The following is a 17,734-nucleotide window of genomic DNA, read 5'->3' as shown; positions in this document are numbered from 1 at the left end:
TCACCAAAAAAAAAAAATCATTATGAACTGAATAGGCAATAACTGAGTAAATTGTTTTACATAAAAATTTTAGACTATAACTATGTCATAGGAAATGATGACTGAAGAATTTATGAGTATGGGAAGACTAAGATGAAATGAAGCAGAGAACCAGGAAGCAATACTAAGAAAACAATATACATAATGATTACAACAATATAAACAGAAAAAAATTTAAATAAAAAATTCAATAATGCATAATTATAATGACCAAGGTTGGCTCTAGAGATGAGGTGAGAAAATACAAGTCCATCTAACCCCTTTCTTTGCAGGAGATGGAGGATATGGAATGTTGCTTATGCTATCAGACGAAGTTTACTTGAACTTTTTTTTTCTTTTTTGATTATCTCTTTATAGATGACTTGTTAGGTAATGGAATGGGAAGGAAGAGGAATCTATTTGGAAATGAAGGTTATTTTATTTCATTTTATTGCAGGGCAATGAGGGTTAAGTGACTTGCACAGGGTCACACAGCTAGTGCAACTGTCTGAGGGTGGATTTGAACTCAGGTCCTCCTGGATACAGGGCCTGAAGGTTATTTTAAAACAAAATATAGCAGTAGGACATAAAAAATAAAAATCATGGAGAATCAGGGGTTCCGTATAACTGGAGATGAGGAAATATTTGATTCTAGAGATAACAAAGAACTTCTAGAGTTTACTGAGATGGGGAGGTGACATGGTCAGACCCATGATTTAAGAAAATCACTTCAGCAATTTAGTGGAGGAAGTGAAGTAGGAGCATGAGGAAGAAGAAAAAAGAAAGACCATGAAAAAGTATTTATTTTCAATAGGAAGGAAGGCTAATTCTGAAAATGGTCTCCACATAACCAAGCTCTCTCTCCAAGTTGGAGGCACGGCAAGTTGAAGGGGCTAAACTTGAGAATTATCTCCAGGAAAAAACCAAAAGGTAAAGACGCTAATTTTACAATAAAAAACCAGTGGTAAATGTATAAATTAGACATTACTTCAAACCAATTAGAACAGAAAAAAAACAAAACAAAACAAAAACAGATTAAGGTTAAGAAATGAAGCTTCCTAAAGGTACTCACTCAAAACCTCCAATAAAAGGGGTAAAGAAACACCTCTGCCTAGTTAGGCTGAACTTTTTAAAGTCCAAGGGAAGAATATTTAAGAAACTCAAAAATGGAAGGATTTTTTTTTTATAAAAGAAGCCAGGGATTTAGGCCCAAATCTGTGGCCAAACAATGGAGAAGGTTCACATGAGGAAACCACAATAAGGTGAATCTCAATGGCTAAATGGATAACTACCTATCTAGTTCAGGCAGGGGGCAAGTTCATTTTGACATGATCCAAAGTCATGAGTCATATAGGAAAGGGGGAAATTTTTAAAGAATTAAGTCTAATTCCCTGTAAGTATATATAGAAGAGGAATGATTGAAAAAAAATGTGTGCAAAAAACTGTGCAATTTATTTTTTGATTGTTATTGTAAGCTCCCCTTTATTAATTTCTGTCTTGTTTAAATACCTAAAAGGAAAGTAATATGCTATTTCTAGGGAACTAGGGCCAAAAAAGATGTTTGCCTTCTCCCACAGACCAAGCAGTGTTAACAGAGAAGTCAGCTAAAAAGCAATGGTTATTAGAAGTAGACAGGACCGACAATAGTAGACCGATAGTATTACAGAGAATTTCTTTTACAACAAAATCATATCTTGAGACTCAGAACTTTCCATGGTCCTTAAAATTACACAGTTCACTTAAATTTCAGGCTCTAAAAAGATCTTTTCTCCACTACCCCACCCTTTTTGGCTGACAAGTCAAGGGCAAGTAAAATTTACAAGTGCAGTTGATTTGGCTTTAAAAAATATGTTGAGGGGGAAGCTAGGTGATGCAGTGGATAGAGCACCGGCCCTGGAGTCAGGAGTACCTGAGTTCAAATCCAGCCTCAGACACTTAACACTTACTAGCTGTGTGACCCTGGGCAAGTCACTTAACTCCAATTGCCTCACTAAAAAAAAAAAAAAAATGCTGAGGGCAGCTAGGTGGTGCAGTGGATAAATCACTGGCCTTGGACTCAAGAGGACCCGAGTTCAAATCCAGCCTCAGACACTTGACACTTAACTAGCTGTGTGACTCTGGGCAAGTCACTTAACCCCCTCATTGCCCTCAAAAAAAAATGCTGAAATTTTAATTACATTAATATATTCTAAAGTCCCATGATAAAATGTAGGGCAATTTTAGATGTTATGCAGAGAAAAATAGGAATGAATGAAATCACAAAGAATAATGTTTATTCTATTTGTTCTTTTCAATTTTACAAAATGAGGGAAGCTTTAGTCTGTTCATCTCTACCTAGTGTGAGAATTGGAGTGATGCCCCCTCTTGGAGAGATACTGTAGGAAAGCTCAGCCATGAGGAGAAGGCATCTGAGGACAATCAGTTCCTTGGCATGAGGAAGTGATGTTTGCTCATGGTTACTGTTGATCAAAGCTACCAGCCAATTAGCTTGGAGCTGTGTGTGTGTGTGGAAGGGCTGTTTCCGGTTTCATAGGAGGCTTGTGGGAGGAAGAAGGGGTGAGGCAATTTGGCCAGGGACCTCATGAGGAGTGGAGCTGGAGACGCTGGCTCCCTGAGATAGAGAGATGAATCTAGGCCTCTTTCTCTCTCTTCACCAAATTCTTATGCTCCTTAATAATGTTTAAAAGTCTAAACTCTTGCTAAAGCTTCTAATTCATTGGGAAAATGAGACATTAATGCACTCTTGGTGAAGGTGTAAATTGATTCAAACATTCTGTAGAGCAATTTGGAACTATGGCCAAAGGGCTATAAAACCATGCATACTCTTTGACCTAGTAATACCACCACCAGGTCACTATCCAAAAAGAGATAAAAAAAAAAAAGATGACTTTGAAATTGAGGAGATGCCCATCAATTGGGGAATAGCTGATCAAATTGTGGGATGAGATTATGATGGAACACTATTGTGCTATAAGAAATGATGAGCAGGGGGCAGCTAGGTGGTGCAGTAGATAAAGCACTGGCCCTGGATTCATGAGGACCTGAGTTCAAATCCATCCTCAGACACTTGACACTTACTAGCTGTGTAACCCTGGGCAAGTCACTTAACCCTAATTGCCTCACCCCCCCCCAAAAAAAAAGATGAGCAGGATGCTCATCAGCTTAGATGAGCTAATGCAAAGTGAAATGTACTTTATACAAAATAACAAAATTATAAGATGATCAGCTGTGAATGACTTAGCTATTCTCAGCAATACAATGATCCAAAACAACTCTGAAGGACTTATGAAAAATGTAATCCATCTCCAGAGAAAGAACTGATGGTGTCTGAATACAGACAAGCATAATGTTTTTGGTTACTTTTTCTTAAGTTTTTTTTTTGTCTGTTTTCTTACACAATCTGATGTAGGAATGTTTTAAATGACTACACATGTATAACATACTGAATTGCTTGTGTTCTTAAGGGGAGGGAGGAAAGAAGAGAATTTGGAACACAAAGTTAAAATTCGACATTTAAATTGTTTTTACATGTAATTTGGGAAAAAAATAAAATTCTAAATAAATGAGGGAAAAAAATTTCCAGTGAGGTATAACCCAAACCCTCTGAAGCTGTCACCCAACTTTGGGTAGTTCTGTTAGCAATTTTTTTCTTTATGTCAAGCCTAAATGCATCTCTTTTCCAATTTCCACCCAATTTTACCTCATCACCCAGAAAGAATACATCAGTCCTGGTATTGACCTTATCAGTATTCTCTGGGGAGGGCAGAGAAACTCTTCACAAAGCCTCCAGTAAAGGGGGCAGCTCAATCCAGCCATCTCTTCCTTTTCCACCCAGCTGCAGACTGCACTCCCTTGGACTTCATCATCATGCAGGGTATCTTATTAGATTCATCCAATATTCCAGTCCCACAGGCTCTTCTAGAATCCTGATTGTTACGTCTAGTATCATTTGCAAATCTGTTAAGAATTCCTTTTTAGCCCTTTATCCAAGTCAATGACAAAATAGTAAATATCACAGGGTCAATCAAGCACAGATTCCTGGGGCACTCAACTGAAGAGTTACTTCTAGCAGGCATCATTTGTATTATTGATGACTATTCTTTAGGTTCAGCTATTCAACTACTTCCAAATCCACATAACTAAACAAACCATCATCTAATTCACATCATTCCATCTTGCAACACAGAATACAAGATTATTCCCAAAATCTAGATAAACTGTATCTATAGCATTTCACTAACCTAACTCTGGGGGTGGAGAGAGGAGGAAAAGAAATAAGGTTAGTGTGGCATGATCTATCCTTGACAGTTATTAGTGATCACTTGCTTTTTCTAGATATTCATTAACTATCTCTTTATTAATATATCCTAGAATTTTTCCAGGAATTCAAGATAAATTCACTGGCCTTATTTCTAAGACTATTCTTTTTCTTTTTGTAAAAAATGGAGCAGCTATTTTACTTCTCTAAGTACTGGAGTGCCTCTCTCATTTTCTAAAGATTTTTAGAGATCCCTGGCATTGGCCCAACAGTCACAACTTCAATCAATTAACAAGCACTTGTCAAGCATGTGCTAGACACTGTGTTAGTCATAGGAGTTAACAAAAACAAAGACTGAAAAGAGCCTTACTCTCAAAGAGCATACATATTGTAAGGGCCAAATTTAATATATGGAGAGTTAATTTGGTGACTTGCCGAAATACTGGGGTCCCAGAAATAATGTGGGACCTCTAGGTTCAAAGCTCCCTCCCCTCCGAACTGCTTTTTTAGATATTTCTCCCAGACCAATAAGAAAGGAGCCTTACAGCCTCTTTTCCACAAACGGATCAGATTTTATTAATTGGGAATAAAATAAACAGCAAAATTGAAATTAATAAAAATCAAAGACAAGGAAATAGGGGAGAAGAAATACAGATAATCCTCCTAGCTCTAATCTAAGTCTATACAATCCCCAACTTGCTTCCAGTTAAGCTAATTCAAAAGAAAGGAGGGCTTTTGTGTTAACTCACCACCTGGGACGTCTGCTCTAGCTGCTCGCAACCACCAGAAAGGAAGAAGAGAGAGCGAGCTCAGGAAGAGACTCATACTCCCCTTAGCATGTGTCTAATCTTCCTCCCCCAAAAGGGGAGGTCCTTCAAAAACTGCCTATGAAGAGAGGTTTCTCCTTTTGACTTCAGTGTGGCCCCTCCCAAATGAGTCAGCCAAATTCTAAAAATTTTACCACAAAATACATATAAGTATATACTGAATAAATACCAAATAAATTCAAGGTAGGGAAGGAGGCACTAGCACTTGGGAAGATAATATAAACCTCCATAATAAAAAGTGGTGTTTAAGGTGAATCTTTAAGAAGAAAGGGATTCTGTAAGGCAGAGGTAAGGATGGTATATATTCTAGGCATATGAGATGGCCATTACATAGAGAGGAAGACAGGAGATGGAGTGTCATTTGAGAGAAACAGAGATGACCAGTACAGCTAGACAGATTGGAGCCAGATTCCACCTTCACATAGCTGCCAAAGGTATTTGGGTGAAGATCTGACTATGTAATTCCCCCATTCAACCAATTCCAGTGTCCTCTTATTGCTTCTATAATAAAAGACAAGCTCTTTTAGTTGGTGTTTTTAAAGCCCATCACAATAGAATTAAAGAAAAACGTGAGGCAGGGAATCCAATTAGGAAATCAGTGTAATATTCTAGGAAAGATATAATGAGGGTCTGACCTACAGTGGTAGCTGTGTGAGAAAAGAGAAGGGATTAGTTATGAAAAATGTGTTGGCAGAGCCAAGATGGCGGAAGAAAGGCTGTAACTCTCAGCTCTGGAAAACCTGACCACATACCTCCAAAAATAATGAGATAATACAACTCTTAGAGCAGCATAACCCACATAAGAACAAAGTGAGACTCTTTTCCAGCCAAAGAAAGCTAATTAGGTGACTGGGAATACCTGCTGTTCAGGCTGAGAGAAGAGTACAGCTCGCGGAGCAGGACCAGCCTCAAGAAGGCTGTACCTCCAAAGCCTCAGAATCTTCAGCTGCTTCTTCTGAAGCTTGGCATGCGGATGGACTGGTGAGGGGGTCTTGTGGTTGGGGGGAATAGCTGTGGTCTCTGTTGGAACTGGAGCCCACATTCTGAACCAGCAAGCAAAATTGAGAGTCAGCCACCCAGTGGGGGAGGGGCACAGGCACACCAAGCTTCAGACCATAGAGAATCAGATTTCAATCAGACTGCTGTTTCCAAGTCAAAGAGAAAGCAAAAGGAGATACAAAAGCTCTCTGAAGAAAATAATTGCCTGAGAATTAGGACTGAACACATGGAAGCTAGTGACTTTATGAGAAACCAAGACACAGTAAAGCAAATTGTGGTAAAATAATGGAATTTGGCAGACTGATTGGAATGAGCCATACCTGGCCTATCCTGAGTGACATATGCTGCTGATGTCAGCAGGAGAAATCACTCTCCGATCAAATTTGAAGGACCTCCCGTTTTGGGGGGAGGGAGAGTAAACACTCACTGAGGGGAGCTAAGTCTTTTTTCCGTTCCGTGAGCTGTGGAGCGGAGGAGAGAGGTTTTTTTCCTGTGGGCCCTGGCTGCATAGATGTTTCCTACTGAAGCTATGGACCTCAGGTGGTGAGTTAATAAACGAACCCAGCTATTTGAAATGGCTGAGCTGGAAGCGAGTTTGGGGATTGTATAGGCTTTTGTTAGAGTTAGAGAGATTATCCATTTTTCTTTTTCCCTATTCCCTTGTCTTTGACTTTATTAATTTCACCTTTGCTGTGTATTTTATTCCCATTATTAAAACCTGATTTGTTTGGGGAAAAGAAGCTGTTAAGCTCCTTTCTTTTTGGCCTGGGAGAAATATCTAAAAAGGAAGTTCAGAGGGGAGGAAGTACTGGACCTAGAGGTCCCTCATTATTTTCTGAACCCCAATATTACAGCGAGCCACCCAATTATCTCTCTACATATAAAATTGGCCCCTACAAATCCAAATGAATAAAAAAATAGAGAGCAACATGAAATATCTCCTTGGAAAAACAGCTGACCTAGAAAATAGATCCAGGAGAGATCATTTGAAAATCATTGGACTACCTGAAAACCATGACCAAAATAAGAGCATAAACACCATCTTCCAAGAGACTGTCAGGGAAAGTTGCCCTTATATTCTAGAAGCAGAAGGTAAAATTGAAATTGAAATAATCCACCGGGCAGCTAGGTGGCTCAATGGATAGAGCACTGGCCCTGGAGTCAGGAGGACCTGAGTTCAAATCTGGCCTCAGACACTTGACAATTACTAGCTGTGTGACCCTGGGCAAATCACTTAACCCCAACTGCCTCACCAAAAAAAAAAAAAAAAAAAAAGATATAATCCACCAATCATCTCCTGAAAGAGATCCCAAAAGGAAAACTTCCAGGAATATTATAGTCACATTCCAGAGATCCCAGGTCAAGGAGAAAATATTGCAAGCAGCTAGAAAGAAGGAATTCAAATACTGTGGAGCAACAATCAGGATAACACAAGATCTAGCAGCTTCTATATTAAAGGATCGGAGGGCATGGAATAGGATATTTCAGAGGGCAAAGGAACTGGGACTACAACCTAAAATCACAAACAGCAAAACTGAGTATAATATTTCAGGGAAAAATGGGACTTCAATGAAAAAGAGAACTTTCAGGCATTTGTGATGAAAAGACCTGAACTAAATAGAAAATCTGACTTTCAAATAAAAGACCCTAGAGAAGCATAAAAAGGTAAACAGGAAAAAAAAATGAGGGACATTAAAAGGATAAACTGTTTATATTCTTACATGAGAAGATAATACTTCCAACTCATAAGAACTTCCTCAGTATTAGGGCAGCTGAAAGGAATATACTTAGACAGAGGGAACAGGTATAAAATGAATATGAAGGGATGATATATGTAAAGCATTTATCCTTGGTAGGGCAGGCAGGGTGAGGTGGCTCATGTCTGGGGCTGGATTTGGACTCGGGCCTCCTGGGTCCAGGGCTGGTGCTTTGTCCACTGTGTCACCTAGCTGACCCATGATGACATCTTCAAAATAAAGTTATGGGGTAAGAAGAATGCACTGGAAGAAAGGGAAAGGGAGAGGTGGAAGGGTTTAAAATAAATTAAATAAAACAAGAAAAAGCTTATGGAGTGGAGGGAAATGGGGAAGGATCAGGAAGTGAGTGAGCCTTACTTTCATCAGAATTGGCTCAAAGAGGGAATAACAAACACTCGAGTGGGTATAGTAATATATTTTGCCCTAAGGGAAAGTGGGAGGGGAAGAAAAAATGGGGGGAAAGGTAAAAGAAGGGAGGGCAAAATGAGGAAGGGGGCAGTAAAAAGCAAGACACTTTTGAGGAAGAATATGGTGAAAGAAGATAGAAAATAGAGTAAATATCAAGGGGAGGGAAGGGCAATACAGTTAGCAATAGTAACTGAAAGAAATGATGAGAAAGATGCTATCAGAAGGACGTATGAAAAATGCAAACCATCAACAGAGGAAGAACTGACAGTATCTGAATACAGATTGAAGTATAATTTTATTTGTTAGTTCCTCTTGCTAAAGTTATTTTATTTTTTTTCACAACTTGAGTAATGTGAAGATGCTTGGAATAATTGCACATGTCTGACTTGTACTGAATCGCTTGATTCCATTGGGAGGGTTGAGGAGGGAGGAAGGAAGAAAATTTAGAACACAAAGTTTTAAAAAAATCAATGTGAAGAAACAATGAGCAGGTGGATTTCAGAGAAACTTAGAAAGACTTAACATGAATTGATGCTGAGTGTAACAACTGGAATGACGCCACCTGCTGGAGACTTACTGTAGGAAAACTCCGCCATGAGAAGAAGGCCTCTGAGGGCAAGGCCATGTGGCTTTTCTTTGGCATTAGGAAGTGATGTTTGCTTGTGGGAGGAAGAGGGGGCAAGGATGGTGCTCTAGCTCCCTTTCCTCAGGACTCAGGTGGAGAAGGGGGCTAGAAATGCGCTCTCCCTTTAATAGATAGATAAATCTAGGCCTTTCTCTCTGTCTTTACCAAATTCTTATTCTCCTTAATAAATGCTTAAAAAGTCTAAACTCTTGCTAAAGCTTACAATTTATTGGCAACCACTCATTAGATATTTTAGACGGACTAGGTAGAATTTTAGCCCCTTACAGATGGCTGACCACGAAGAGGAAAGCGGAATCTCCGTCTTCTGATCTTCCAGTTGGGTAAGATTTCCCCTACTCTGTCACCTTAAAATTGGAAAGTACTGCTAAGTATGGACTGTTTTCACTTTAACTTTTCAAATGGATCTTTTAAACTCCCTAAGTACCCTGTTCCTGATTTTAGTCTGTTTAACCAGACAAATGGGGGATAAGATCATGTTAATGCTTTGTTTTTCTGTATTTTCTTTCTTTTTTTTTTTTTGTGCAGGGCAATGAGGGTTAAGTGACTTGCCCAGTGTCATGGATTTTCTATTTTTATTTTTATTTTTCTTAGAAGAGCTAGCAAGGTGCTCACACAAGGGAATATAAATACTCCCCCCTCTCCCAGCCATGTCTTTTCAGAGAAACCTCTGACTCCTGCAGCTTTTCCAAATTCTAACACTAATTGTTGCTCTAAGTTTGCATGCCTGAAGGCAATGACCCAGCCTCTAGAAGCCTTTAATCCCCTAGAAACTAGGGAAGGGGAACCCAAGCTTGAGTGTGAAACGGAGCCTCATTCAAATTGCCCTTCCCCTCCTCTTGGGACCCCACCTCCTCCCCCTCCTCTGGCTCCACTTCCTGCTCCTCCACCCTCCTCAGAGCATGCACAGCTTTCTCTACCTACATTTGCAGCTTCTACTCAGTTACCAGAGCAGTCATGCTTACCCCTTCCCCAGCCCAGCTGTGATTCTGACTCTACCTGCTGTGGTTCTCCCAAACCAACCTTAGAAAACCCTTGAAATTCCAGATATGCTCATTTTGTTCATAATTTTGTTAACCTGCTTTTGTCTTTAATTAGTAACCTTATAAAGCATTTGTATTATGAAAGGATCAACAGATAATATAAAAGGGTTAAAAAAACAAGAGACACTAAAGCTGAATACAGATGTACAAGACAAGCCTCATCATCATTGTTCAAGACTCCACTTCTTTTGCCATGGAAGGGTATGCATCTTACAGAAATGTAGAAGTAAACAGCAAGGTATTAATATGAGTATTGGGGATTTTAGATATTGGAATCAAAAGTATTCTAAATTCACTCAGAGAAATAATGTCAGTTCAGAGGTTACATAGGATTTCTATGCTATTACATCTACATTTTGAAATTAACAGTATGGGTTTATTTTCATAGAGATTTTCATGCTTTTGAGATTGTGTTTTATACTTAGCTTTAAAAAAGGAGAATATTTGTAAAAGCTTTTTATAGTCATGTGATCAAGTTTATATTTTGTAATACTCTTATTAATGTTAAGTTCATATTCATTTAATAATGTTTAATATTATCAGTCATTTACATTCACTTGATTTCCCTAGTTTGAATTTCATTGTCTTTTATTCTTCCATGTATATTTTGTTGTATTTGTTTATTTCTATTTTAAAACAATGCAAGATGGTTTTGATTTCATAATACAATGTAATTCTGGGAGTACTGTGCTCCCATATTCTGAGTTGTTTGTTTTTGTTATTTTTTTCTCTCTACTGATTATTTGATCAAACTCTTTAAAGCATTACCCTGGCAAATTGGTTGCCATGGCAAGTGTAAATTGATTCTAGAAGTATTATTTTTGATAAGCATATTCAAAAAAAAGGGAACATTTATAAAAGTTTTCTTTTTAAAAAAAAAAAGTTTTCTTTAAGATTGTGTTGTCCTTTCACAAAAGTAATTGTGTACTTAGTAAAAAAAAGAGGTATTATTTTAAATTATTGCATAATTGTATATTATATTCTGAGTCAAGGTACATTCAAATTTTTTGCAATCATTTATTATCCTCAATTTTTAAATCCATATGAGACTTGGATTATGGGAATTTATCATTTAAGTCATGAATTGCCTTCATTCTGAGTTATCAGATGCCAGTTGGCCAAGATGCCATTCAATCAAAAGAGGAAAACAAGCAAGAGCAGACACTGAACTGTCACATGAGGGGAGACATGCATGAAGGTATGGCCAAGGGAACCGATTTTGACAAACGTTGAGGTTGGTTTCTCTTGGTTTAATTTTTTCCCCCACAATATTGTACATACAGATGGCTAGAAGTTTTCATCCCCCCATCTCATTCTACACCTGGCTTCTATGCCCCATCCTATATGCCTGATGCCATGGATGTCTCAATCCCATGCATCTAATTAATTCTGACTCAGTTTCCTCCAATATGCTTGGTGCCATGGATGTATATCCCATCCATCTATTTTAAGCCTAGCATACTGCATGAGCAGTATATGTTGCTCAAGTGTGGGAATGCTCATATCCCATCATTTCTCTGTTCTTTTATGGTAACTCCCATAATTATCTCAGGTGTCATGATAAATACAGTGTTGAATTTGGCCTTGACATCTGTTACCAATTATATTAGATTTTTAAATTTCTCATAATGGCATGAGGATAATTAGGCAGATGATGCAAAAAGTGATGAAACAAAGATAAAGATTATTTTTTTAAATTAATATCTCAGCAATTGTCTTCTCAATTTATCCTCCACAAGGGCAGACTATAGTAATATTAAGTTTTAGAGCATGTTTCCATTTTTGTTTTATTATATGTTTCATGTGTAACAACTAAGATTCTGAATTCCCTTAGAAATGTTTTTGAGAATTCTCATTGTTTGATTTGATTATTGACAAAGCTATTTTAAAGTTATGTTAAGCTCAGTTTTATAGGAAATTTTCCTGGCTGATTACCAGCATCCACACATCAACACCGGAAAAGACTTCCATTCCACAACTACACCCAGAGGACATCCCAAGAATCATGCGAGAAAAGATTTTCAAAGACTTTAAATAAATAAGTTTTGTTGGGTTTTTTCCCTTCTGTTATCATATACACCATCTGTAATATGTATTCTCTCCAGGGGCCCTCCCTCTGCAGGCCAGGGTCAAAGCACCAGTTCATGAGGGACCACCCCTCTGGACAAAATTTCCCCTTTCTCCTTTTTCTACATTGTTTGTTAGCATAGGGTATTATATTCTGTTATTTTTGACTGTTTCATCAAGGAAACACCCTGTGTTTCTTGAAGAAACAAAGGGGGGACTGTAATGATTGGAATACCACCACCTGCTGGAGACTTACTGTCGGAAAGCTCCGCCATGAGGAAAAGGCCTCTGAGGGCAAGGCCATGCAGCTTTTCTTTGGCGTCAGGAAGTGACGTTTGCTTGTGGAAGGAAGAGGGGGCAAGGCTGGTGCTCTTGCTCTCTTTTATGACTCTGGTTGAGAATGGAGCTAAAGATGCGCTCTCCCTTTGATAGATGAATCTAGGCCTTTCTCTCTCTCTTCATCAAATTCTTATTCTCCTTAATAAATGCTTAAAAGTCTAAATTCTTGCTAAAGCTTACAATTTATTGGCGACCACTCATTAGATATTTTAGACTGACTAGCTAGAATTTTAGCCCCTTACAGGGGTGAGATGAACAGAACCAGAACATTGTACATAGTATCAACATCATTGTGTGTTGATCAACTGTGATAGACTTGACTCTTCTCAGCAACAAAATTTTCCAAGATAGTTTCAAAGGACTCATGATGGAAAATGCTCTCCAAATCCAGAAAAAAAGAACTGTGGAATCTAGATGCAGATTGCACCATACTATTTCTACAGTTTTTTTCCTTTTATGAGGTTTTTCCCTTTTGCTCTGATTCTTCTTTCACAAGCTAACCCTAACCCTAACCCTAACCCTAACCTATATCTGATTGCCTGCTGTCTTGCGGAGAAGGGAGAGAGGGGAGGGAGGGAGAAAGATTTGAAACTAGAAATCTTATAGAAACAAATGTTGAAAACTACCTCTACATGTAACTAGAAAATAATAAAATACTATATTAAATCAGAAAATCTTGTGGTGATAGCTTAAATACACGAAGCTAGGAAGAACAGGAAAGTGAGGATAAGCCTAAATTTATGAATTTGAATGACTGAAAGAATGGTGATGCCTTTCACAGCAACAGGGAGGTTTAGAAAAGGGTAGAGTTGAGGGGAAAATAATGTTTGTTTTAGACATGAAGTCTATGATGTCTGAGATACCCAATTTAAAATATCTAATAGCAAGCTGATGATGTGAAACTTAAGTTCATGGGTGACTACGCTTAGTAATTTCAAACTCATCAAAGGCAGATCAGTGCTACCTAACTATCTCTTTATTTATCTTGGGCTTCAACTCCCTATTAGCTAGTTTTATCCTGCCCTTTAGAGTCCCAAAATGAATCTCCTTAGCAGAGAAAACAAGCAAAATAAGATTGAATTAGCTCCTTCTTCTCTCTGTCATCAGTTAACACTATCTCATCCATCCAGAGCAGTAGTTTTATCCCGTCTTCAATTCTTCTCTTATCTATCCCCAATGTCAATTTCAAAATATATCTTCTGTCTTTCCTAATTTTTCTCACAAATAACAACTCATCCTCTCTTGCAGCACTTCTGATTTCTGCCTAAATTATAAATAAGTACAATCATTCATACCTGATAGCTTCTTTTCCTAAAAATTCTGAAGAAACAGGTTCAATAATCTCACTGAAACCAGGATTTCCATTAACATTGCCCTCAGATAGCTCTTTATAATTCCGTTTGTTCTTTGACCAATATGAGGGCTTCATAAAATATAAAGATGATCTTCGTAGTCCAAATTCACCTGAAAAGAAAAAAACCTGATTTTTCCAAAACATATTACCATTACTGTTTGCAAGTGTCTGAATCACAGATAATGGCAACCATGTGAAACTTATGACATTTAGAACCTAAAACCATAAAAGAAATTCTAAAATTTAAAGCAAAGATAAAATAATTCTTCAGTGGAATTTCAAGATTCTCTATTTTAAAAAATCTAACATACCCATAATATGTATACTTGTTTTAACTGCTAGAAATCTTAATTTAAAATTTTGTTTAAAAGTTTAAACTAGGGCAGCTAGGTGGTATAGTGGAAAAAGTGCTGGTCCTGAATTCAGGAGTACATGAGTTCAAATCCAGCCTCAGACACTTGACATTTGCTAGCTATGTGACCTTGGGCAAGTCACTTAATCCTCATTGCCTCACCTAAACAAACAAAAAAAAAAGAAGTTTAAACTATTCTGTCTTTAACATAATCTCTTATTCAAAGTGACTAATATATAAAAATAAAAACAAATCAAATTATTAGGATGACTGTTCTAATTCTATTCTAAAAAGGGTCTCCTCTAAAAAAGTTTTTGCTTTAAAAAATACACAAACATACACACATACACATATACATATACATACATTCTGAAGATGTCCTTATTATCTATAACCTACATACCTGGAATGACTTGATCCAGATAAACAGCTAAGAGGATGTAAAATACACTATTGAGTGCCAGCATTATAATGGCAATGAGAAGAGGATATGGACCTTTGATCAAGTTGGAAAACAAAGCACCTTCATCTAAATCTTCTAGATACATGACCTGAAAAAATATTAAATTGAATTTTAAGATTATTATGTTAAAATGTATAGCAACAGATTACGAAAACAGATACTAGCTACCACTATTAAATTAAACTTACTAAATTAATTTCATGACCAAAGCTGAAAATAAGTTAAATGTAACAATGAAGTTACAAAGAAAACAATAAAGATAAGCATAACTAGAGTCATTCTACGAAAATGGATTGCAACTACCACAACCTTTATTCCTAACCTGAAAATAAGAATATCTTCTTAAGAGAATGCAGTAGTTATAGCTAATATCAGATAGTAAACTTAGATATCTGACATGCAACAACTGGATACAAAAAATTATAGATCTAAAGCTAGAAGGCCTTCATTTTTGCACATGAGAAAACTGAGACCCAGAGAGATTAAGTGACTCGTCCAACATTATAAAAGCAGTAAGTGTCAGAGCCAGGATTTGAACCCAGGTCCTCTGAACTCAGAGTTAGTAATTTTTCCATGCCACCATTTTTATCACTAGGGTCTACCACAGAGCAGTTGAATAAATACTTGTTGATTAATATCTTTTGCTAACTTTTCTATATCCAGACTAAATAAATAACATTTGCCAGAAATATAATTAATATCTATTGTCACCAGTTCAAATCAAACATGAATTGAACAATTTGGTTGATCTCCATTAGAAAATTATATAGATTTCTCCAATACTGACATATTTTAACATCCATATTTTTATCACTCAAGTTCAATAATAATAATATCATTTACATAATGCTTTATGGTTTACAAAGTGTCATACAAACATTATCTCATTTTATCCTTACAAAACCTTTGGGGGTAAGTGCTATTATCTTGATTTTACACATAAGGACAATGCAGAAGACTGAGGTTAAGTGACTGCTCCAGGGTCACACAGCTAAAAAAAAAGAGAGTTAGAGGCTACACTTGAATTCCAATCTTCTAGACTCTAGGATTCAGCCTCTATGAACTGTACTGCCTACCTGCCTTATTTGGCTGGACTAAATATATTAAATGCACTATATACCACCTGTACATAAATAAAATTGTTCCAAGAAAGGTACACAGAGAAACATTAAAAGAAGCTGAATAGCAAGAATCATAAAACCATCTGTAATGAAAGGTCATCTATGTCAACTGTACCTAACAGAAATGAGAATAAGTTATTAAACTTACATCTAGGAAGACAGTACCTCTGTGTTTTCTGATTCATAGGACTTAGCACAGTGCCTGGCACACAGTAGGTACCTAATAAATGTTTACTGACTACTTTTTCAATTGTACTTAATTACTTCACTTCACCATCCAGTGTCTTTACCTACTTATTCAGCAGTTTTTGGAAAAGATGCCAAGGTGGGTTGTAACTTGGAAAAGATAATTCTGCCAATTTGGTAACATGTAATATTCTCCACAAAATACTTTAAAAAGTTTAAAACTATTGCTATTTGACCTTTGTTTCAAAAAGGACCAGTGACATCACAGTTGATATCTTGACTTGAAGTGGATTGGATTGAAGTGTGGCAGAGTTGCACAAAAGTCATCAGCCTCACTCTCTCCTCCTGAGTAATCTAAGTCCAATGGCAATGGCCCAGGATGCAGTGGATGTTCTAGGTGTCTTAGATGCCTGATCAATTCTAATTGCTACACAGAGCCTGCTTTAGCCACCTTCATGGTAGTTGGAATAAGTTGTTCAGGGAAAGTCTTTATATGCTTGTGGTAAACATCTGCCTAACTCACTGATGGTTTTAAGGCCTATCAGTTACACTCAACCTGGTTTAGCCCATCTGCTGAGATGTGTGTGGCCACTGTGCATGCCCCAGGTAAGAGTTGGATTGCAGGTGGATACCAAAGGTGGATGAGCAACCTTGAAAAGGGCTTAGCAAGCCCTCACACCAGAAGTACTAGCCTTCTCTCTCAGCACCCCATACACACATATAAAATTTTATTTTACTTTAATTTTTATTTTATTTATATGATCAGCTTACTTCTTCACCCTACCTCAGCCACACACAAAGAGTATCATACCTTCATCTTGTCATTACCCATAAATGAATGAAATTTCCTCATTAGATCACTATTTCCACCTTTCCCTTTACCTTCCAGTGCCAAACTATTATTCATCCACACTGTAACCTCTAACCCCTTCACCCCTCAATTTTCTTCCAGGCCATCAGATCCTTACAATGCCACTCTCTTCTTTCCCCAATTTGACCCCTTAGTAAACCAGTTCACCTTTATACTGCCTTCTTCTCTTGAGTTCCCTTTTCATATCACCAATTTTGCCCTGCCAACTCTCAACCTTGGATCATTGCCAGAATCCTCTGCCTTCACTCCTACAAATGCTGATGAATAAAGCTGTAGAAAAACAAAAAACACTCCAATATACTACAAATCTGTTACATAACCTCAACTGGGCCCTCCCTCTTATTAGGCAATTCTTTTACACCTCCCTAATTAACTCATCATGGGGCAGCTAGGTGGTGGAGTGGATAGAGCACGGGGCCCAAAGTCAGAAAATCCGAATTCAAATCTGGCCTCAGACACTTACAAGCTTTATGACCCTGGGCAAGTCTTTTTGTTGTTGTTTATTAAAGCATACCAAGTATTAATAAAAAGAGAACACCTGGCTCAGAAAGTTAAGAAGCTTATCTAGCCACCACTTTGGAGTCTCAGGCCAAAAAGTGGAAGTTCCTGTGCTTGTGAGAGCAGAAGCTCCCTCTGGGTCTGGACAAGAGGCGGCTCCTACACAACCGCTCCAAGCTAACTGGCTAGCATCACCCAAATCCATTGGTTCACTGGACTTGATGGTGGTCCATAAGCAGAACGTGCCAAGGTAGGTCAGAGAACCCATCCTGAGAGCCAGGCTCTCAGGTAGTTGTGGTTTCAATCAGGTCAACTTCAAGTGAGTCAATCAGCCAAGTAAATCCAATCGATCTTATATACCCCCCTTGAACAGGGGTGGCCTCTGGGCATTCCAGAGTTTCTCACAAACTCTTCCTGGCACCATTTTGGGGTTTCCTTGGCAAAGATACTGGAGTGGTTTGCCTTGTTCTTCTCCAGTTCATTTTACAGATGAGGAACCCAGGCTAAGTGATTTGGCTAGGGTCACACAG

The 17,734-nt window shown here is 37.8% G+C and overlaps 1 protein-coding gene across 2 annotated transcripts in view; it reads right to left on the bottom strand.

Moving 5' to 3' along the window:
- The window catches only part of ABCA5 (ATP binding cassette subfamily A member 5), a 136,497-nt gene that overhangs the window by 77,353 nt on the left and 41,410 nt on the right, over positions 1-17,734 (bottom strand). For both annotated transcript variants that reach the window (XM_044002517.1, XM_044002518.1), the window contains exons 9-10: positions 14,469-14,616; positions 13,655-13,823 (exon numbers count right to left, since the gene is read on the bottom strand). In XM_044002517.1, coding sequence (XP_043858452.1) covers positions 13,655-13,823; positions 14,469-14,616 — 317 coding nt within the window. The remainder of the gene's footprint in view (positions 1-13,654; positions 13,824-14,468; positions 14,617-17,734) is intronic.

Source organism: Dromiciops gliroides, chromosome 4, assembly GCF_019393635.1.
Source record: "Dromiciops gliroides isolate mDroGli1 chromosome 4, mDroGli1.pri, whole genome shotgun sequence".
Lineage (NCBI taxonomy): Eukaryota > Metazoa > Chordata > Mammalia > Microbiotheria > Microbiotheriidae > Dromiciops > Dromiciops gliroides.
Note: the sequence above shows the minus strand (reverse complement) of the source record. Positions and strands in the feature narration are given on the sequence as shown.